The 23782-nt window shown below is 42.2% G+C and overlaps 1 protein-coding gene across 2 annotated transcripts in view; it reads right to left on the bottom strand.

Moving 5' to 3' along the window:
* mkln1 (muskelin 1, intracellular mediator containing kelch motifs) overlaps nt 1-23782 on the bottom strand; it is a 104345-nt gene that overhangs the window by 49742 nt on the left and 30821 nt on the right. For both annotated transcript variants that reach the window (XM_078419525.1, XM_078419526.1), the window contains exons 6-9: nt 23443-23635; nt 18625-18702; nt 16862-16927; nt 9932-10044 (exon numbers count right to left, since the gene is read on the bottom strand). In XM_078419525.1, the coding sequence (XP_078275651.1) occupies nt 9932-10044; nt 16862-16927; nt 18625-18702; nt 23443-23635 (450 nt within the window). The remainder of the gene's footprint in view (nt 1-9931; nt 10045-16861; nt 16928-18624; nt 18703-23442; nt 23636-23782) is intronic.

The following is a 23782-nucleotide window of genomic DNA, read 5'->3' as shown; positions in this document are numbered from 1 at the left end:
TATAGTAGTGTTGACAGCTTAGGAATCTAAAGTACCAAGTTGCTGGTCAAAAATTTCAAGACAGAAGGACGATCAAATGAGAGCGGATGGGGGGGGGAGAAATAACTTCCAGGTTTACAATTCCTTTAACATTTCATAGGCCACACTTGCTGACTATTTTTGAACATTTTAAATGCTGCCAAGAAAAAACACTGGAGATAATGCACTCCTCTAGCCAGTAGGGGGCGGAATATGATCAGGATTTTACACTGGAAGTGCTAATTGTCCTTTCCAACTTTCTCATGTAAGGATGCTAACAACTCCTTTACTCAAAAGCTAGCTCCATGGGGAAAACAAGGCATCCAAGCTTTTGAAATAATTGTACTACAAAAGTACAGCAAAAAAATATATAGAATGTGTTCTAAAGCATTTCCTGAGGGTTTATATAAACATAAGGAGCTACTCAATCTTTCAGAGCCTTCTTTTGAAAATATTACAAAATGTTGGATTGTTTGAGGTTTGCAGGAGTGTGAATACTGCCTTTCTATTAAAATGGATTTCTTTTCGAAAACAAGATAAAGCTGAAACAAATATTCCCTCAAAAAGTCACCCAAGTTCAAAGACAAAGTTCCTTGCGCCTATTTTATTGTTATCAGGAACCATTTCATGAACTTTTTCATGCAAGTGTGCAGTGACCAAATACTAACCAGAGGAAAGGAGAAACGAGGAACTGCAGATGCAGGTTTACAAAAAAAAACCCACAAAATATCAGTCAGTCAGTCAGCAGGTCAGGCATCTCTGGAGAACAAGGGTAGGTGCCGTTTTGGTTCAGGATTCTTCTTCAGACTGAAGGCACTTTTTGTCTTTTGTTTTTATACTAAAACAAAACCCAATTCAATCTCTAGTATACTATCTAGAATGACACTGCCTGGTTTCCAGTTTGGCAAGTGATATGAATTGGGAGAAAAAGGACTAACCAATCATCCTGTCACAGATACTAATTACCAACTCCTGTTGAGTGAACATGGCTGTTAAAAATTATAATTATCCCTGATGCCGCAAAGCAAGCACTCTATCCACTGGCTGGACTTTCACAATAAAATAAATTATAATGCCGCTCAGGATTGTGCAATTCTACAAAGATTCAGCAAATTCAGCAAGATTCAGTCTGGGCAAAATGTTTACATTCACACATAATTGCTGCCAAACTAGGTGAATTCTTGCTTGAACGTTAACAGATTTTTATTCCAAATTCACAAAAAAAGGGATAATACAATACAATACAATACAATATATCTTTATTGTCATTGTACCCAGGGGTACAACGAGATTGGGAATGCGCCTCCCATACGATGCAATAATTTAGGTAATTTAGACAGCTGCAACCCAACGAAACGAAACAGTTGTAACAGTTTTGGACAGGGTAAAGTGCAAGTTGATCTATGCGTTGTGGCCATCCGGCTCAGCAGGACCGGTTCATAGCAGCTATGGCCCTGGGGATGAAGCTGTTCCTGAGTCTGGAGGTGCGGGCGTAGAAGGCCTTGTATCGTCTGCCCGATGGAAGGAGTTCGAACAGACTGTTGCAGGGGTGTGAAGAGTCTTTGTGGATGCTGGTGGCTTTTCTGAGGCATCGTGTGTTGTAGATGCCCTCCAAGTCTGGTAGCTGTGTTCCGATGGCTCTCTGAGCTCTATGGACTACCCGCTGTAGAGCTTTCCTTTCTGCCTCCGTGCAGCTGAGGTACCACACAGGGATGCCATGCGTTAGGATGCTCTCTATGGTGCAGCGGTAGAAGGTCGTCAGCAGCTGTTGGGGTAGACCAGGCTTTTTCAGTGTTCTTAAGTAGAACAGTCTTTGTTGTGCCTTCTTGACCAGCGTAGCAGTGTTATTGGACCATGTTAGGTCCTCCGAAATGTGAGTGCCCAGAAACTTGAAGCTGGACACTCTCTCCACACTGTCCCCGTTGATAGAGATCGGGGCATATTCCCCGTTATGTGACCTACGGAAGTTGATGATCAGCTCCTTGGTCTTGGTGGTATTTAGGGACAGGTTGTTATCCGAGCACCAGTCCGCCAGGTTCTGCACCTCCGCTCTATAGATTGTTTCATCCCCGTTGGTGATCAGCCCGATCACCGTTGTGTCGTCTGCAAACTTGACAATGGTGTTGGTGTCGAATGCAGAAACACAGTCGTGTGTGAATAGGGAGTAGAGCATGGGGCTCAGAACACAGCCCTGTGGTGTGCCGGTACTCAGGGTGATAGTGGAGGACAGGTGCGGGCCCATTCTCACTGCCTGCGGTCGTTCCAGCAGGAAGTCGAGGATCCAGTCACATAATGACGAGCAGAGGCCTAGCTGGTGGAGTTTGGTGATGAGCTTGGTGGGGATGCTATTATTGGTAGGAAGGCTATTATGTTAATCAATTATATATTAATTTCTTATCTCTCTCTCTCCTAAAGCAATGATTTAACTTTAAGGAAAACTTGGCATGTCCAAGTGATGTGCAAAGACAAAACAAAACTCATTTAGCACTTTTTCCGATCGCAACCCAATAAACAGCTGGTTTCACAATGTGGGCAAGTCAATAATAACTTGCTCACAAGATGCTGCAAATGTGATCATGACCACAAACATATTTACCTATGCTTGTTAATGGTTAAATGTTGGCCAGGATATAGCGACAAAATTTACTTTTACTAAAATGTTGTCATGGACCTCTATCCATATATACATACATACACATATATATATACATACATATATACATATACATACCATACACATTTCATACCCATCAGAAAGGGCAATGGCTTCATTTTAATGGATCAGTTAAAACGCAATACATCAACCCTGGTAGTTTCTCCATTATGGGCAACATTGGCCAGCCTTGGAGATGATGGGCCCGTTCGAAGATAATTTTGGCAAATAGTTCGCCACCAAGGATCGCTCTTGAAGTGTTGGAACTCGTTAATTTTCAATACATTTGTAATCTTGTTTTCTCTTTGTTGGCATCCATTTTAAATAGTTTCATGATATTTTCTTCCTTTGGATTCTTCACTGGTTTTGAACATCACCCACATTTTTTTCAAGCTTATCCAACAGTTTGGTACACTTTTTTTGCTGGATTTGTGTCCATTACTCATCTCCCAGAAAAGTTGTCACTTTTTCCATGGTCCAAGTGACAAAGAAAAGAAAAAAACTACACTTAGGTTGACAGCTTCCCCACCCTCGGTCAAAAAGGCAGGAGTATCGAGCTCCATTAAAGATTTGCGCAATGTTACCAGTTCTGTCCAAGAATCTGACCCTGCTGGACATCTTCATTTGCAACATACATTTTTTGTTTTAAATGAACAAACTTAGATGGTTTTCTCTGGAGCATCGGAGCCTGAGGCGAGACCCAATAGAAGTATATAAAATTATGAGTCTGAACCTATTTTCCTGTGTGGAAATGGGGCATAGCTTCAAGGTGAGAGAGGCGGTTTAAAGTAAAAGTGCTGTACCAGTTTTATTTTTACACGGAGTGCCATGGGTACATGAAACGCGCTTCCAGGGATGGTGGAAGTAGATATGATAGTGGCATTTGGTATGGTATGTTTCCAAATACACAGGACAAGATGTTAGAAATCCAAAGTGCCAAATGTCAATTTGCTCCCGGTGGTGATGGGAGGCTTATGCACTCACCTATGCTCCTCCGATGTTGAGAAAGGCTGGGCAGACACGTCATTGGGGTTATCAAGTGGGCACCTACTTTCATCGACGTTTCGCTGATTGGACCCACGACGTCTCCAGTAGGCTCAGCAGTGCATTCTGGCGTCCCAGAACCACCCCCCTCTACATCTGCCTAGCCGGCTTATTTGGGAGACCAGATTGGGTCTTTCCTCTTCAGCCAGAGCCACTGGCTACTCCGCTCTGCCACCTGTGATGTTTCCTTGATAGCCTGGCGTAGGGCTTGTCCACTGATCCCCAGGTCCTTCATCAGTCTTACGGTAGATGTTGCCACAAATCCTCGACATCCAACTTCTACCGGGCAGATCTTTGCTCTCCAGCCCCACTGTTCTGCCTCCGCTGCAAGGTCTGTGTAGCGCAGTTTCTTTCTTTCAAAGGCTTCCTGCACAGCATCCTCCCAAGGGACTGTGAGCTCCACAAAATACACCATGCGCTGAGAGTTGGACCAGAGGACAAGATCAGGCCTCAAGTTGGTGATGGCTATCTCTGGTGGAACTGTAAGCCGCTGGTCCACATCCACCAGCATCTGCCAGTCCCGGGCTGCCTCCAGCTGTCCAAACCTTGTCCTTGGTGGAATTTTCCGTTGCTTTTGTTCCCCCTCCCGAACAAAGGCAATTGGCATAACTGGGTTGGTTGTTCTGGGCGGCAGGGCATTGTTGGTTGTTCTCTTGCTTTCCAGAGTCGCTGCCAGGCATTTGAGCACTTGATTATGGCTCCAGGTGTACCGTCCTTGGGAGAGGCTTACTTTACACCCAGTGAGGATGTGCTTAAGCGTGGCTGGTGTTGAACACAGGGGGCATGATGGTACTTTCTTTGTCACCGAGGTACAGTGAAATTCATTTTTGTATACAGTTCAGGAAAAGTATCACTATATATAAGCACTTAGATAAGCATTAAATAAGCATCTCAGATACAGTGCAAGTGGATAGCAGCAGTACATTGAGACAGTATACAGAGTCACCAGTTTGGCAGCATTTTCAAGTCCTAGTTGTTATAAGTGATCTGACCTTGAAGGTCTGTTGCCCTGGCGGCGTTGCATGGTCGGCTTGGCCAATTGTAGCCGTGGTGTCCTCCTCTGCTGCTCCACCGCGAGCCCCAGCCTACTGCAGGGCCTCCAGCGTCCCACTCCCCCGTGCACTCCCTCCCGCAGCCGGTCTGCTAACCTACTTTCCAGGTGGGTTCCCGGGGTCCTCGAGACGAGCCGGGCCTTCCGGACGGCTTCCGGGTCTGCGGCGTGGGTCCTCCGTCTGTGACTGGTGGGTCGCCGGTCTGGGCGGGCAAGTCCCGGGTCTCCAGCGGGCCAGCTGGACCTTGCGTGCTCGTCCTTGGTCTACGGGCCACGGCGCTCCTCACAATACTCCCGATGCGCATGCGTCGTGTCTCTCCCCGCTCTGCCGGTGACCAGGCCCGGTCCTGGTCGGCTCCACACTGGCAGCTGGGCCTGGTCCAGCAAGGCTGTGCAGCATCCACCGCGTGCTCCCTTCTGGGCAGCGCTTTTGGATAGGCGCATGGATATGCAGGGTGTGAAGGGATATGAATCACATGCAGGCAGAGGAGAAGAGCTGAACTTGGTTTCATCTTCAACATGGACATTATGGACAAAGGGGCCTGTTCCTATGCTGTATTGTTCTATGGTCTATGCTAACAGGCACAGGAATGGTCCTTTACTCTGATCAGAATACAGAGTCTCTCTATTAACATCACACCTAACTCTGAAGTTCCGCACCAAGACTACTGCAGATAAACTCGTGTGCCATTTTAGAAGAAGCACTGTCCAGTCAAGAAGTGTTCTTTTTCAGTTTTGTCCGTTTATAAAGTTATTTAAGATTCCAGGAGAAATTTAAAATAATCCAGTAACACAAACTAGTTGTGTTATTAAACTAATTACTGTTTGCATGAACATGGCAATTTAAATTGCCTGTCATATTCCACTATCCATTATAAAACACCTTCAAATGGCATTTCATTATTATTTCTTCAGTACATATGGCACTGATATAAACACAATTTGCTTTCTTTCCCCCCCCCCCCCCCCCCCCGATATTTACGAGCAGGAAAGAGCCAAGGGCTAATGTAAAGGTTTTGAAATTCATTGCCCAAGAACAATTTTCGATCACTGGCTAAATTTCAAACAGCATTCAGAAATCTTAAGTGGGCCCTGCAATATTTTCCAAAATAAAAATAGAAAATACTGGAAAAAAATCAAGTCAGGCAACATTTAAGGAAAGAGAAACAGGGTCCAGAATCCTTTCATAATTAAGAAAGAGAGAAGCAAGTTAATCTTGGTCTCAAAAAGGTGGAGTGGGCAATGAGTGGAACAAATGGAAATTCAGGGTGAATTAATGTGGCAATTAAGCAAATGTTAAAATCAGCTTCAGCTTTGTGATCTGTGGACCATGTTGTTATTATATTATGCTATGCAGACCATAAGGAAAGCAAAAGGAAATAAGGGATGGTTGACAATAAAGATTGGCCTTTTTTCATTTTAAGAGAGATTGAATTACCTAGAGCTGGAGAATTTGAAACAGAATCCTGCAACGCCATCATTTTACTTAACTAGTCAGAGGTTCAAATCCCACTCGAGTAGCTAGGAAAATGAATATACTGGTTTGTGTTATGTCATCCTGAAGCTGCTGGATGGTCTATTGCAAAATCCTATCTGTTTCAGGAAAGAATCTCAGAAATGAAAAAGGGTCCCAATCTGAAACGTTACGTATTCATTTTCTCCAGAGAAGCTACCCGAGTTACCAGCATTATCTAATGAATCTATCATTCACAGCCATATATGCAGTTTCAGACTCATAGTAACATCATTTGTGATCAAATGTCCTCAATGTGCCTGATGGCTGGATCAAAAGTACCAAGTATTGTGGGACCATCTTCACTCGAGATCTTTTGCAACAATTCAAGAATTTATCTCAAGAATCTTTTGGGGCAGGTCAAAAAATCCCGACTTTTTGTGTGATAACTTGGGAGGTATGGTCGAGTCTGCACAACATGCAACATAAACCTTTTTATATATATAAAAAAGTGAACAGATGAATTAATGGAGGAAATTTTCTCATGATATTCAGAGACACTGAATCAATTACTATTGTAGTATGGGAATATCTCATATTGCAGTTGGGGAGGTGTTTCTGAAAACCAAATTATCATACAGATGTTTGGCAAAGAATTAATGTACAAGCAATATCAATTAACAAAGCAAAACAAACGTAGAAGACAAAAAAGAGAAAGACTGGTCCAGGAAGGATTTTGCTATAAATCTTTTGTCAATGCAGAGCTTCATAATATCAAGTATTACTGTAAATGCATACAAAAATCTCAGAAAAATGTAAACCAACTAGTTTGGAGTCTAATCACTAAGTTTGTGGGTTTTATTTCAATAGCTTAAACTTAACTTTACATAGGTTTGATATATATATGTGAACCTTTGATTAGATAACCCCAGCAATATAAACTATCTTTTCTCATCTCTCGTCCCGTACAAACCACTTATCTATATACTAAAACTCTCGTTTGTTTTGTTTGTTTGTTCCTGAACTACAGCCCAAACAGTACACGATAGCGCGACAATTTTAGGCCCACCTTATTTATCATTGTCCCTTTGGTGCTAATGGAAGAAGTTTCATTGAAATCAGTGTTATATTTTTTAAGTTATTCACATTTTAAAGTTTAAATCTATCTCCTAGGGAGGAAGGGAGAGTGGGAGGGAGGGAGGATAAGGGGGGTTGAGGGGGATGGTGTGGAGGCGGAGAGGGAAAGGGAGGGAGAGAGGGAGAGGAGGAGGGAGGGGGGAGGAGGGAGGGGAGGAGGAGGGAGGAAAGGAGGGGAGGGGGAGAGTGGAGGGGGGGAGAGGGGAGGGGGAGGGGGGAGGAGAGGGTGCTGCACCAATGCAGGAGAGGTTTAGGCCCAACGAGTCCACTTGGTCTAGTTTTTAATTAAAAGATTCCTTGCATAATTAATCTGGGTATTAACCCAAAACCCTTCAGCAGTTATGTCACTTCAGCTGACTAAATTTGCATCACTTATTTTGAGGTTTAAAGTTGAACACCAATTATTAAAACTCACTTGACAGAAGATACACATGACCTTCTTTCTTACCTTGCTGTAAGTGCAGGAGAAATTCAAGTAAACTAGTTTGAACTAAACTTATCTCCAAGTACTGTCAGGGAAGCGGGAGCAAATATGAAATATTTCCATAGCACCTATGGCAAAAATAAGCAACTCAGATGAAAATAAAAACAGGTCAGTCCAATCTGTAGGTGGGATAGTGAGCTGATTGCAGCATGACCAATCTTCTGCGGATGGAATGCGAGCACATTTCAAGAGGGCTAAAATACAAAAACGGGTGTAATGCTGAGGCTGGAATGGCACTGGTCAGGCCGCATCTGGGGTATTGTGTGCAATTTTGGGCACCATATCTGAGGACACATGTGCTGGCTCTGGAGAGGATCCAGAGGATATTTACGAGAATGTTCCCAGGAATGAGTGGGTTAACATATGATGAGCGTTTGACGGCACTGAGCCTGTACTCGCTGGAGTTTAGAAGAATGAGGGGGGACCTCATTGAAACATCGAATAGTGAAAGGCTTGGATAGAGTGGAATGTTTCCACTAGTGGGAGAGTCTAGGACTAGAGGCTGTTGCTTCAGAATTAAAGGATGTACCTTTCAAAAGGTGGAATTTCTTTAGTCAGAGTGGTGAATCTGTGGAATTCTTTGCCACAGAAGGTTGTGGAGGCCGTCAATGGATATTTTTAAGGCAGAGATAAATAAATTCTGGATTAGCACGGGTGTCAGGGGTTATGGGGAGAAGGCAGGAGAATGGGGTTAGGAGAGTGGGATAGATCAGCCACGATTGAATGGCGGAGTAAACTTGATGGGCCGAATGGCCTAATTCTGCTCCTATCAGTTATGACCTTATGGAACTAGAGTGGTTCTGTGAAATCAAGGTTAATTGAGTAACAGAAAGTACGGTTATTCTGAACTCAGTAGGTAAAAATTATGAACACATTTCTTTTTTTTTGTGCAAGAACGGATTCATGTTTAATTTTGCTTCCATTAAGAAGATATAAAGCAGGCAGCACAAATGTAAAACAGATTAGTTTATTTTTCCAGATTGATTGTATTCTTGGCAAGAAAGAATTTCTGATGCACACAAAAGGTTCAATGGGAAGTCTCTCTTTCTAAACATCTTGGGCTGAATAAGAATTTGGATGCAGTAACACAGAATATTGCAGAACTCAAGGCAGGAATCTTGAATTATTGAAGCAGAGGGATCATTATCCTCCAACCATTTTATTCTCTATGGCATCAGGATCAACAGGGCTCATGAACTCGATCAACAATGTTTGTGTGAAGTACAAAATTCTGAACAAAGGATGAGTGATCCATTTCTCATAGAATCATGGTCATACAGCACGGAAAGAAGCCCTTTGGACCAACTTGTCCATGCTGACCAAGATGTGCCATCTACACTTGTACCACCTGCCCATGTCTGGCCCAAATTCCTCTAAACCTTTCCTCTCCATGTACCTGTCCAAATATATTATAAATGTTATTTATAGTACCTGCCTCAACACTATTGGAAGTGCTTACTAACATTTTTCTCGACAGGGGTGAAGATCAAAGGGTAAATCACGCAAGAATAAGAAAAGAAAAAAAAGAAACACACTGGAACTCGAGGGTATTGCAAACAGAAGAGTACATCAGTACATTTGCAAGGGGTGTGTGAATACAGTGGAAAATATTGCGAATCAGACCGGGATGATGGACAACTGCATTATCTCACCACTAAGGTAGACACAAAATGCTGGAGTAACTCAGCGGGCCAGGCAGCATCTCAGGAGAGAAGGAATGGGTGACGTTTCGGGCCGAGACCCTTCTCCAGACTGATCAGTCTGAAAAAGGGTCTCGACCCGAAACGTCACCCATTCCTTCTCTCCCGAGATGCTGCCTGACCCGCTGAGTTACTCCAGCATTTTGTGTCTACCTTCGATTTGGACCAGCATCTGCAGTTATTTTCCTACATATCTCACCACTAAAGTAAGCAGCCCTGCAAGTATAAATTGAATTACAATTACACCCTCTTAAACACAGCACACCTTCATCAATGAATCTTGATATGTAGCTCGGAGGTATCTAACCACCAACATAAGTGCCCAATGACAGCTAAACCTTATTCTACTTACATTCCTATCTGGTAGTATTTTCTAATACAAAACACTTACCTCTTTCTCAGTATCTCTAGATATAAAAGTCCACTGATTTTCTTTAACACTGTAGGCCCAGAAATCTGCCAAATCCTGCGTTCCATCCCAACCACCAAATAAATAGACTGTTTCTGCAAAAAAAAAAGTGGTTGAAAACAAAGTTACACAAAGTCATACATGTTTAGAGGCCACAGCGCTAATGTGGCATGCCTTGTGTCACATATTCGAACACAATTTATCACAATTGGCATCGGAAAATGCTTTAAATCACCAAACCTGGTTCATTTTCAAGAATAGAGTAGGTCACGGTCAAATATATTTGTTTCACTCAATTTCATCTCTATAATCAGGGGAAGTGGGAGTGAATACAACTGTCAAAAATAGTGAGGATAAAATTCCAACTCAAAGTACTGAATGGTTAATATTTCATGAAGATTATGGAAAGTACTGAAATACAAAAAAGAGAGAAAACTGCTAAATTATTGCAAAACGGAGCCCCATTCTCCTTTGATACAAACTACCATTTTCAAACAAGATTAACTGAATGAAGAGAAGGCAACTAACTGCATATAACTTCTCTCCTAACTTCTCACCTGAGATGCTGCCTGACCTGCTGAGTTACTCCAGCATTTTGTGCATATAACCATGTGTTCAATGCTTCCAGAAATAACTGTGATCATATCATATCATATCATATATATACAGCCGGAAACAGGCCTTTTCGGCCCTCCAAGTCCGTGCCGCCCAGCGATCCCCGCACATTAACACTATCCTACACCCACGAGGGACAATTTTTACATTTACCCAGCCAATTAACCTACATACCTGTACGTCTTTGGAGTGTGGGAGGAAACCGAAGATCTCGGAGAAAACCCACGCAGGTCACGGGGAGAACGTACAAACTCCTTACAGTGCAGCACCCGTAGTCAGGATCGAACCTGAGTCTCCGGCGCTGCATTCGCTGTAAAGCAGCAACTCTACCGCTGCGCTACCGTGCATGCAGAACACAGTGCATGCAGAATGGAGACCAAAACAATCTTGAGACCACTATAAATAGATAAAGATCCCCCCCCCTCCCCCCGATGTCAGAACGAAGACGCCTGTGCGTGTGTTTGTTTAACGTGTACTTGATGTTGCTCTCCAAGAAGCACACCGTCCTTCACAAATCAATCAACTAATTCCAATGGCAAGGGAACCAAGACGATTGGAGCTGATAGATCTGTTGCAGCCTTCATCTGCCTTCACAGCCAGAGTTCAAGATAACTTTGTCCGCCTGGTCCGCCGTTTGAGGTCTTGTACGTTGGATCATTCTTAGTCTGGACCCTCATCCTCGACCTCACCGCCATGGGTGGCCCTACCAGAAGCTAGTGCTTCCGACGGCATCGCTCTCGGAATCATGGGGGCACGCAAGCCTCTTCACCACAACAAGGTGAACGATCCGAAGAGGTAATAATCCACTCTTCATTCTTCCACATCCTCCTTGCAAGCTTACCAAACTCCATACCAAAAAATTAACACGAACCTGCTACAGGAATTGACTGGCCATCCATCCTGGAGGCTCAAAAATCTGTTTAGTTTGAACATAGTGTCTGGATGTATACAGTTCTGTGAGATGCAAAATTCCAGAGCCACAACCCTCAGAATAAACGCATCTGTCTTTCTCTGAAGCTCTCCTTCCTATCTCCAAACTACCCCATAAAGGAAACAATCCCATTACATCTGCCTGATCAAATCCCCTCAAAAACGAGAGTTTCAGTAATATCACACCTCATTTTTCTGGGGTTGTGTATGAAGACATTTGGGTCAAACCTTTCTCATAAGAAATCACTACCCAATGCCAGAAATCAGGTGATTCAAGTTAGCTGCATCACGAAAAAAAACCAAATATATCCTCCATGATCAAAACTGCATTCAGTACTCCTGATATAGTCGTAAAGCTCTGTGCTGGTTACACCAAGAATTCCTTACTATTGTAATCCATTCCCCTGTAATTAAGGCAAATATTCAATCCTTACTTTACCAATGTCTTAAACTTTACTAGATAATTCTCAGTTCTTACTTAAAACATCTTAAATTCAGATCACCCAGACCACTGTGTTTCAGTAACTGTGTTAATCATGTTATATATCTGTCGAGGAATGACAGCAATAAAATCTAAGTCAGATAAAGATATTTCATTATTGATACACAGAATCAATAGGTGAAGATGATGGTGAATTGTAGTCATCACAAAAATGTTTGTATATACTCTTAAAATCGAGTGCTTGTATTCTAAGAGCGTTCCCTATTAAACTGGATATTTTGCCTTATCCTCTTTTCTAGGCACAGTTCTGAATAGGTGGTTGACTTAGTGCAGAATCCAATTTTAACCAACATCCCTGAACAAATTCTAAGAAAGCACATTAGTGGCCGCTTTTTGCTTTGCATAGTTTGTGACCAAAAAATCATCCCTACCGGTGCCTGCCATTATAATATATAGCTACTGACTGAGTAATCACTTCCCAGTGCGCGGTGTGACGTCAGTAAGGTATTGTTGCTATTGGCAACAGTCTAGCTTGTTTGAAGTGATTCCAGAGATCATAATACTCAAAAATATCCAGCAGAAAGACAAAAAGGTTTTGAATTAAAACAAATGTATCCATCCAAATAAAACCTCATATAAAAATTATTTCTGCGGCAAAAGCCATTGAATTCCACACGAGAGGAACAAAAAATATCAGAAAATCAATTCAACATAGTACCTGGTTAAAAAAAAAACCTTTCTGTTTTGAAGATTATGGCTTCAATTCAGCAATTGGGAGATGGGAAAAAAAACCTTTCTGAATAAGTCAGAACTCTCCTTTGTATTGTGAACTCTTTACAAAGCCAGATATAGACCTTATTCCATCTTTTTGAGTATCGATTGGTGTGACAATGACCAAACTGTCAATTGAGCCTAAATGCAGTGAAGTGAACTAGTCAAATTTATACAGTTCATCTATTTCATGCCACCTTCACAATGAAACGTGCAGTCCTGACTAGCCACACACCCAGCAAAAGATCCTCAAACTAAAATTGTGGGTAGATGCATACAAAATTATTTTTCATTTATGAAACAATTTTCTGACGTACATCAACTGTGAAAGATCATGAATACTGAGATTAGACTAAATGAAGCAGAGGGACAGTGTTTTTAAAAGGGAATTTTAACTTTCATACAAATTAGGATGGGCTAATGTTACTTATGAAAAAAGACAGCAGGTATCACAAAATGCTGGAGTAATTCAGCAGGTCAGGCAGCATCTTGGAGAGAGGGAACGGGTGACGATTCGGGTCGAGACCCTTCTTCAGACTGAGGTTCTCCAGACAAAAAAGACAGCAAGTTACTTTGAGCAAGATCATTATTTTTTTGTACAGTTTACCCTGGGAGGGGGGGGGGGGAGAGACAGAGACCAAGACAGAGAGGAGAGAGAGAGACAGAAAGAGAGAGAGAGAGGAGGGAGAGAGAGGGGGAGGGAAAGAGGGAGGGGAGGGAGAGAGAGAGGGGGAGGGAGAGAGAGGGGAGGGAGAGAGAGGGGGAGGGAGAGAGAGGGGGAGGGAGAGAGAGAGAGGGGGAGGGAGAGAGGGGAGGGAGAGAGAGGGGGAGGGAGAGAGAGGGGGAGGGAGAGAGAGGGGGAGGGAGAGAGAGGGGGAGGGAGAGAGAGGGAGAGGGAGAGAGAGGGGGAGGGAGAGAGAGGGGGAGGGAGAGAGAGGGGGAGGGAGAGAGAGGGGGAGTGAGAGAGAGTGGGAGGGAGAGAGAGGGGAGGGAGAGAGAGGGGAGGGAGAGAGGGGGAGGGAGAGAGGGGGGGGAGGGAGAGAGAGGGGGAGGGAGAGAGAGGGGGAGGGAGAGAGAGGGGGAGGGAGAGAGGGGGGGAGGGAGAGAGAGGGGGAGGGAGAGAGAGGGGGAGGGAGAGAGAGGGGGAGGGAGAGAGAGGGGGAGGGAGAGGGGGAGGGAGAGAGAGAGGGGGAGGGAGAGAGAGGGGGAGGGAGAGAGAGGGGGAGGGAGAGAGAGGGGGAGGGAGAGAGAGGGGGAGGGAGAGAGAGGGGGAGGGAGAGAGAGGGGGTGGGAGGGAGAGGGGGAGGGAGGGAGAGGGAGGGAGAGGGTAGAGAGGGGGGGAGAGGGGGAGGGTATTCCCATTTTTCTAGTCAAAGAAAGAGACCAGAAGAAACACCAGGAAAGGGGTATAAAATCATGAGAGGAAAAGATTGGGTCGATGCACAGAGTCTCTTGCCCAGAGTAGGAGAATTGAGGACCAGAGGACATAGGTTTAAGGTGAAGGGGAAAAGATTGAATAGGAATCTGAGGGGCATGTTTTTCACATAAAGGGTGGTGGGTGTATGGAATGAGTTGCCAGATGAGGTAGTCAAGGCAGGGATTATTGCAAGGTTTAAGAAACAGGTAGACAGGTACATGGATCGGACAGATTTGGAGACATATAGGCCAAACAGAGGCAGGTGGAACTAGTGTAGCTGGGACATGTTGGCCGGTATGGGCAAGTTGGGCCGAGGGGCCTGTTTCCATGCTGTACGACTCTATGAAGGCCATTTTGGACAAGATAATAAGGCAATGGTTAAAACAATGAAAGATTAGGATTTTAAAAATGAGTTAATTCTGGTAACATTCATTTATGTCCTAAAGCTTTTTACATGTCCAAAAATCTAAAAATGACTGAAGAGCAATAAATGACTGAAGAGCAATGGAATAGGTTAAAAATAAAAGAAATAGCAAATGTGCAAAGAATTGAGTGAGCTAAGAGTGAGATTAAAACCAAGGTGACAATACATGCAAGAGCTACATAGCAACTTAGAAATGTACTTCCAAAATAATTAAACATAGAATTTGAAAGAGAGCTAATATTTGTAATGGTGATCTTGAAACTGCCAGATTGTCAGATAATTATATCTCATTCCGCGGCTTTCAGGGTCGGAAATCTGCTTTCCTCATCAATCTGACCCATTTGTAACTCAAATTTCCCAAAATAGTTGACATCTCAAATTATCTAACAAGTCGTGCAACTCAAGACATGAATAATAAATGGTCTAACAAGCACACAACTGAATTAAAGCAAGGATTTTAAAAAGCCTTCAAGGCATACGAACGTGAACACCCTAATCTTCCCAACATTCCAAAAAATTATAGAAAGCAGAAGATTTGCCGCTTGAAATGTGTTACAATTCGACAAACAGCTGCTTGTTGAACCTTTTGGAATTAAACAGAAGTTTAACAATATCTTTGGCTATGCGGGAGGAGCAAGAACGTATAGAAACAGTCAGGTACACTATTTCCAAAAATCTGGATGGAGTTTCAATTGTTCATTATATTTATAAAACACTTGACAATAGAAAGACGGTCGTGGAACCTAGGTTTGATGATAGAGAACTGACAGAGAGAAAACATTGCACATTAAAAAAAAAGAGCAAAACTGCAGCAAATAGATTTTGGCGCAGGCAATGTAAGGTCACACACACACACAAATCCAAAAAGGTTAAAGTAGCTTACTCCTAAACCAAGAGAAGTTCAAAGCAGTGGTGGAAAGTCCAAAGACGCAGGGAGTGGGTCCATATACACGAACCATTGAGTGCAGAAATCAGTCAAATAAGGCCAAGGAATAGGAATCTCAACCATGGAAGACCAAGGGGAGGTTGCTGAATTTAACCCACAACAACACAAACACAAACATTGGAATGAGTACAGTAAAGTTTAATCACTACAATATCTACACTCTGAGTGTTAAATAAAAAGGACAGAATGTGTTGTAAAATAGCACTTTATGACAAGAGAGCATCAATGAAAAGGCCATTATTTAATGGCCATCATTAGTGCCCTTGTGAAGATGATATAAACTGTTGTTTTGAACTGCTGCACCTTGCGATAAAGGTCTGTGTGATAAAGGAATTTGGTGGCAAATCCACATATTTTGACGGTGACCATGAAGGGATTTTGTAGGTCAGTCTGACATATAACTTGAAGGACAACCAGCAAGTGGTAGCATTCTCGTATGTTTGCCATTACTATCTCTGTAGGTTTGATAGATGCTGTAAAAAAAAAGGTTTGCGCGTTGTTTTACACCATTGCATTTTGTAGACGCCACACACTGCAGCGACGTTGGGAGGAAAGCTTTAAGATAACGATCAAGAAACCTGACATTATTGAAGCTACATTCATGCAGCAAAGTGGAAGCATTCTCCCTCGTAAATATAAAATATGCAGTCTAAACAAGGATCCTGACCTGAAACTTCACCTATCTGTGTTCTCCAGAGAATTACACCAGCACTTTGTCCCCTTCCCATTTCTCCCTGAGAGTTCTGGACTGCGCCAGTGTAAAAACTTAAGGGGTCATGAGGTAAAATGCTTACTTGAAGATGCCTTGCCTTTAACCAACATGTAATATTTATACAGCTTATTTGGTTAAGTCTCTGGAAAACTGTGAACCCTAGGATAGACATAGCTCTGGAGTAACTCAGCGGGTCAGACAGCTTCTCTGGAGAAACAGGATGGATGATGTTTTGGGTTGGGATCATTCTTCAGACTGGTTGCAGACGCTGAACCCTAGAACATTGGTGGTGAGAACCATAATAATGGTAATGAAGTTGAATATCAATACGACTTGGTTAGTTAGGTTCTCTTTTGCTAGAAATTATCATCACCTGGCACATGTATCACTCATCACTTACCAGCGTTGCTACCAGAAGGCAGACTGTTTCACTGAGTTGCAAATGAAAGTAAACATCCATTGAACATCCTCTCTTCCGATCTTATGATCGAGGGAAGTTCAATTACAGGGAATTGGACACAGAACACTCCCCCAAGGAACCTCTCTAGCCAAGTCCCTCGAATCAAGAACATTTTTATTTGCACTTGTTTTTATTTCATTGATTAAAACTAAGATTTTGTCATTTTAACACTCGGGTTCAATATATTTATCTTACCTGTCTGTACATCAATTACCATCTGATGGCCTCCCCGCATTCCAGGTCGATTATCTTCACCATCACCTAATAAAAAACAGAGTTCCTTTAGCTTGACTGCCGGGCAATGGAACTGCTGTGTCACTTTTGAAAGATACGGAGAATACAGATAACATAGGATTGTATATGCAGGCATTGTGAGTGAGGTTAAAAAAAAGAGGAAAAGAGCCGAGGGCTTGCAACGGGGGTCAAAAATCAGATTTCTTTTGAAAATGTACACACAAAATCACCAGTTTCAAGCCTCTTTTAGTGCATTTCAAAGTAAAAACAGACATTACAAAATAATGTGAATATGTCACTGTACACTAATAACAATGAAGTGAATTCACACATTAATTGATAATCAGCCCAAAAAGGTGGTAATTGGCTTTTCTGCTGTGTTTTATATTTTAACCCCATCTTAATAAATTTAGTTATATAATTTTGCACTTAAATTTAATATTTACTTATTACAGTTCCACCACTGATTTTCTGGCACTCTTGGTTCCAGAACTTTGCTGGTTTATCCAGCAGGCCAAGGAAGTCGGCTATGGGGATAGATTGCTGGTTCCAGCTGGGCTGGAGTTCCAGAGCCCCGGCCGCACGTTGCAAATTCAACCCACCGATCGGCCGTGGAAGTCCCAATGAGGTCGAGATTGGCTGCCTTGCCCAGCCTAGGTGCCACATTTCCGGGGAAACTTCCAGGGCGCACGGGGGGGGGGGGGGGGGGGGGATTTCTCGCGGAACCTCTAGCGGCCGAATTGACAAATTGGCCATGGAAGTCCCGATGAGGTCGAGATTGACTGCCTTGCCCAGCCTAGGTGCCACATTTTCGGGGAGACTTCTAGGGCGCGTGGGTGGGATTTCTCGCGGAACCCCTAGCGACCTCTAACGGAACTCTAGTGTTCATTACAAGCCTACACGTCGTTTATTTTTTTCTCTTTCTTTTTTTGGATCCGATTTCTCCGTTTATTTGAAAAACGCAGAAACCATGCAAAAAGCGCGGAAAATTGATTTTAAAAACGCGGAAATCCGTGGAAAATTCACGTGCCTGACAGGTAACTAAAGGCATTTTCAAAGACAAACATGAATGAATCAAGTGACATCACTCAAGCTTTAATGTGGCAACTGAGGTGCTGTTCCTCCAATTTGCGCAACTGAACATGGAGATAGACCAGTTTTATAAATCCAGCTAATATCATTGAAACTGAAGCCATTTTACTGCTGAATATGAACTATGAAAAATACCTGCCACGTTTCCCTACATTAAAAGCGACTGCATCTTTCACCATGCAGCCTCACCTATATGGGATGAGGGATAAATACATTAAAGGATCCTTCCGATTTTGTGCATTACAGCACTTTACCCTGGTCTCTAGAATAATTCCATAAATAATATAAGATGCTCCTCAAATATTCATGCAGAATAACAATCTCCCTCCATTTCACCTGGAACATTGAACTTTCGTACAGCAATGCTAATGGTAAAATTAACCGCTCCAGTACATGGGAATCTTACTGCACAAAACGATGTTTCCTTACATGTACGAACTTCTTTGCAACTACATGCTGTCTGATAAACAGACTAGACAATATCTTTCAGAAATGTTTGGAAACAAACCATTAAATACAACTTGGGGAGAAGGGGAGGTTGGGGAGGGGGACACTTTCAAACCAATCCAATTACTCTTTTAACAAAATAGAAACTCTAAAATCGACATTAACACATTCCACATGTTCCATACCTTTGTTGCTTTGAGGGATGATCTGTGTCCACCTGGGCTTGTATTCTTGTTGACTAATGTACTGATTAAACAAACCATCTGCAATTAAAAGGAAACATTTTTGGGTGCTGCTACAAAATGTTGCTTGCCTATTTCTTTAATATAGTCGTTACCCACTCATCTTTTCCTTTTTTTGCATTCGAAATTCAACCATCCGGTGAAAATAACAAGATCACTTTTGTCATACAAAATGGGTTCAAACAACCTATGACAGTCATCGACTGAGAATGACCTGAAGTTTAGTTGCAAAACTGTAAAAGGCATTCTTTGGGAAGACAGAAGACATGTCAGTGGATTAACGTCTCCAAAGATTATTTTTAATGATCACTATGAGCACTTTTTCCTCTTCTGCATCCAGAAAAGAACTGACTCAAGACCTAAACAGAGATGTTCCTCGATGTTGAAAATAATACAGAAAGAGAAAACGGGTTAGTTTAAGCTGTAAAGTCCCCTTCGATATAGTTTAGAGTTGGTGACTACATCTCTGCTATTTCTTGCACCTCTGCTTCCATCTTTTTCTCCTGTGCAGAGCAATGATCTAGTTCCCCGGTCCTCATTTCCAGCCCACCAGCCCCTGCATTCACAATTTCCACCACCGTATGAGATTCCATCACCAGACACATCATCCACCCTGTTCCCTTTGCAATTCCTTGATCTGCTCTTCTGTCTCCACCAACCATTGCCCTTCTTACCCAGGCACTACTTCCAATCTAATGTGATCACCTCCACAATGGAGAAACCAGATGTACACTTAGCCCACTAGCATCTGCTCAGGTATTGAAAGCTAAATGATAGATTGGCAGTAGATGAAGGAACCTTTCTGAAATGTTACTGTTGCATTATTTTTTCCAATGCCATTTACAAGTGGGCCTCAGATTATTCAAATAGTACTCATATATTCCCAATCCATCAGAATTTTAAAAATTTATCTGAGCCATTTTGTAAATCACATTTTATTTATTGGTTAACATGTTGGAACAATTATTCTTTGGGTCTTAATTTCGAGATTATTGCATAACTCCTCAGGAATTTGTTGGAAAGCAGGTGACATTTGGGTTGGGATAAAACTCATGCATGAAAGATGACACTTCCAAGTGGAATATAAATGGCTGCTATCCTGTCAGAAAATACCAAACAAAACTACCTGATATGCAATTCATTCAAGTGTGGAAATAAATCATATCTTTAAGACTGCATGTGCAATACAAACAACAGTATGCCATCGATCTCCCTCAGTAATAGTACTTTATACAGCTATTTCTTAATTTTCTTTCTAAAGATGTCAATGCTCCAGAATTAAATAATTCATCCACTGAATTCTGAACCATCTTATCCAAAGCAAATTTAGCACAAGTAACAAACTTGCTACTCAACCTCACTGTCACTGTATCAATCCTTCTATACTTTTTATCCTCAATCTCCCTTACTGTTCCTGCACACTTCTCACACTTAACAGTTATATCACATTTTCCCCTTACATAAGATACAACATGTTACCTTAATTCTGAATGCTGGATAGTGCACTGGAATGATTTAGATAATCATCACAAACTTCTGACCTGACCTTATGCACCAAGTTGGCGGATTACACTCTTCAGGCTAAAAGTCACATAATAAGTTAAACAAGCAAAAACAATGCATTTGCTCCATGGTTTTCACAATTTTTTTAATATCTGGGAATGCTGCAATATAGGAGAATTATCACCCACAAATCAATCCTGCAAATTTCTGTTAGATATTAAGACAAAGTATTTGTCCATTCATTGTTTCGCACGTGGCATGTACTGCGAAAATGTTTGCCGTTTAACAATAAAGCAGAACGACATTGCCACTGTTCCAGGAATTACTTTGGCACATTGCTGCTAACAGCATGTCTGAAAAGAAGCATTTTTACAGTCTAATTGCACTGTGCAGAATTATATACTTTCCTAAAATATATGTGCTTGGCTGGCAAAAATCAACTTTGAAAATAAATCAAAAGTTTCTAGTTAGATTTCAACATATTTCAGAAATCAAGATACTGATGATTAACTAATAAAATGAGGTGCCCCTAATGGTTCAGCTATTGAGATATGGTACTTAAAACAGGCAGTGCAAATAAAGTCAGCAACAGTTTCTTTCCCAGGAGCAAATGATAAAACGTTTGGGGCTTATGTATACCATTCTATGTTAACACATAAAGCACAAGGAAATAGTATACAGCCACAGGTCCAACGTGTTATTTAAGATAGATACAAAGTGCTAGAGTAACTCAGCGGGTCAGGCAGCATCTCTAGAGAAAAAGGATGGGTGATGTTTCGGGTCGAAACCCTTTTTCAGACGTTCACTATACATGATTGTAATTAAGCCATCCACAGTGCTCAGATAAAGGATAAAGCTTACAACGTGCAGTGCAAGATAAAGTCTGATTAAAGATAGATCAAAAGTTTCTGATGAGATTGATGGGAAGTCAGGACTGCACTCTTGCTGATGAGAGGAAGGTTCAGTTGCCTGATAACAACTGGGAAGAAACTGTCCCTAAATCTGGGAGATATGAGTTTTCAAACTTCTGTACCTAGTGCCTGATGGAAGAGGGAAGAAGAAGAAGGTGTGACTCGGGCGACTCTGGCCCTTGATTATTTCCTTCCCATTGCATAAATAATATCCCAGGCTTGTCTCATTTTGGAAACTATGATCATGTTGCTCTTGGGAACATACCCCCACCTTGTGGGTGCTGTGTATGAAGCTAGTAGGCCATGCTTTACTCACTCTGATAAAAGACACAGCATTAAGCCAGGGTGGAATAAACATGTGGCTGCTCATCATGCTGAAGCTAAGGATGCCTTTAAGGCTTGGGTCCTGGCAGGTAGGCCCAGAGAGGGGCCTGTCCTGGATCACAAAAAGCTTAGTAATGCTCGGTATAAATATGCAGTTCGTTATATCAGCAAACACAAACAATTAATGAGAGCAGACTCTATGGCTGATAAGCTCCTTGGTAACGATGTTACTGGCTTCTGGAAGGAGGTGAGAGCTCTGAACAGAGGCAGTACATCGTTACCATGTACCATAGAAGGAGTCTCAGGAGCCGACAACATAGCTGATTTGTGGAGGCAACATTACTCTGAGCTATTCAATTGTATTAAAAGTGATCCCTACAAAGTGGGCAACATTGCCAACAGTGACAAAGTGGGAATCACAGCCAATAAGGTCTATCAAGCAATCACAAAGCTAGCTGATAACAAAGCTCGCGGCTTAGATCAGATCACTGCAAAGCACCTCAAACTTGCAAGCCCGAGGGTTGCTGTCCTTCTTGCAATCTGTTTTACTGGCCTTATGAATCATGGTCTGTTACCGGACTCCATGTTGTCCGTTATTCTGGTGCCTGTCATCAAGGACAAAGCGGGCAAGGTGGGGAGCTTGGATAATTACAGACCGATTGCTCTAGCCAGTGTGTTATCCAAAGTCCTGGAAAGAATTTTATTAGATAGATTATGTTTTTATTTGGGTACTACAGACAACCAGTTTGGCTTCAAGGCTAAGCATGGTACTGATTTATGTATCTATGCCCTGAAGGAAATGGTTGAAATGTATAGAAGGCAGAATTCCTCTGTGTTAATTGGTTTTATTGATGCCTCTAAAGCTTTTGATCGAGTCAACCATCATAAGCTGTTCCAAAAACTGAGTCAAAGAGGAGTGCCTAACAGTATAATTAGGGTCCTGGCATATTGGTACGCCAACCAGAGCATGCAGGTCAAATGGGGTAATGCAGTCTCTGTAACATTTGGTGTTGGTAATGGGGTTCGCCAGGGGGGGCTACTCTCACCAGCCCTCTTTAATGTGTACATGAATGATTTATCTGAACAGCTTAGAGGCTGTAAAATAGGATGTATGATTGGTAACACCCTGGTAAACCATCTTATGTATGCCGATGGTCTGGCGGTTTTTTCTCCTAGCAGTGCTGGGTTTCAGCAGATGTTGAATATATGCTCTGAGTATGGTGTCCAATTTGACGTGAAATACAATGCTAAAAAGAGCGTTGTCATGATTTGTAAAGTAAAAGGGGACAAAGATCTAGTCTTCCCATCATTTTACCTGTCAGGGCAGGTTCTATCTGTCTGCTGTAAAGCTAAGTATCTGGGACATGTCATCACAGATCAAATGTCTGATGATGAGGACATGTATAGACAGCGCCGCATGTTGTATGCACAAGCTAACGTGTTGGTTAGGAAATTCCACTGGTGGTCAGGAAATGTCAAGATAAACCTGTTTAGAGCGTACTGTACTCCTCTTTACACTGCTCCTTTGTGGATAAAGTTTAATAAGTCAAGCATCCATAAACTTAAGGTTGCCTATAATGACTGCATGCGCATATTGCTTAGAAAGCCAAGGTGGTGCAGTGCAAGTGAACTGTTTTGTAGTGCAGGAGTCAATACGTTTCATGCCCTGTTGAGGAATCTCATGTTTAAATTTATATGCCGATTGAATGGTTCTCAGAATTCCATCATTGTGCTGCTGGTAAATCCTGGTTTCAGTGCCGTGAGATACCTGTCACCTATGTGGAAACAATGGTATTGTTGCCTTTTCTAATTTAATTTAATTTTATATGTATATACTGTGTACTGTATGTGTATTCTAATGGACCATGAGTCTGCTTAATAAATTTAATAATAATAATAATAGCCGTTACCATGGACTCCAAGCCCATGAAAGAATGCAAGTTATTTATGGATACAGGTATCATCACCAATGGCTCTTTCTCACTTTATTCACACAAGAAAGCATCAGGAAAAATACACTCACCACTGACAGCTTTCTCAATCAGTCCTTCACAAGCATCAAAGTCGCCTTTCAGAACCAACTTGTCATGCAGTTCAGTTAACATTGGGTGCTCCAATGCAATCTTAGTTTTCTTCTGCAGTGACTCAAAGGCCTCGGTGTAGTTGTGCTGGCGGAAGTGTTTCAAGCATAGCCTAATGGCTTCTTGTTCACGGTACTACTGGAACATAAGCAAACAGTGAAGAACATTTTTATGCCATGAAAGACTAGGTCTCCAGTAATGGGAACAAAAGTTATGAAATATCAACACTAGTTTGTTTCATCAAAATAGTAATCAGTTAGTCTTTTGCAAATGTTCAAGTCA

Source organism: Rhinoraja longicauda, chromosome 23 (assembly GCF_053455715.1).
Source record: "Rhinoraja longicauda isolate Sanriku21f chromosome 23, sRhiLon1.1, whole genome shotgun sequence".
Taxonomy (NCBI): Eukaryota; Metazoa; Chordata; class Chondrichthyes; order Rajiformes; family Arhynchobatidae; genus Rhinoraja; species Rhinoraja longicauda.
Note: the sequence above shows the minus strand (reverse complement) of the source record. Positions and strands in the feature narration are given on the sequence as shown.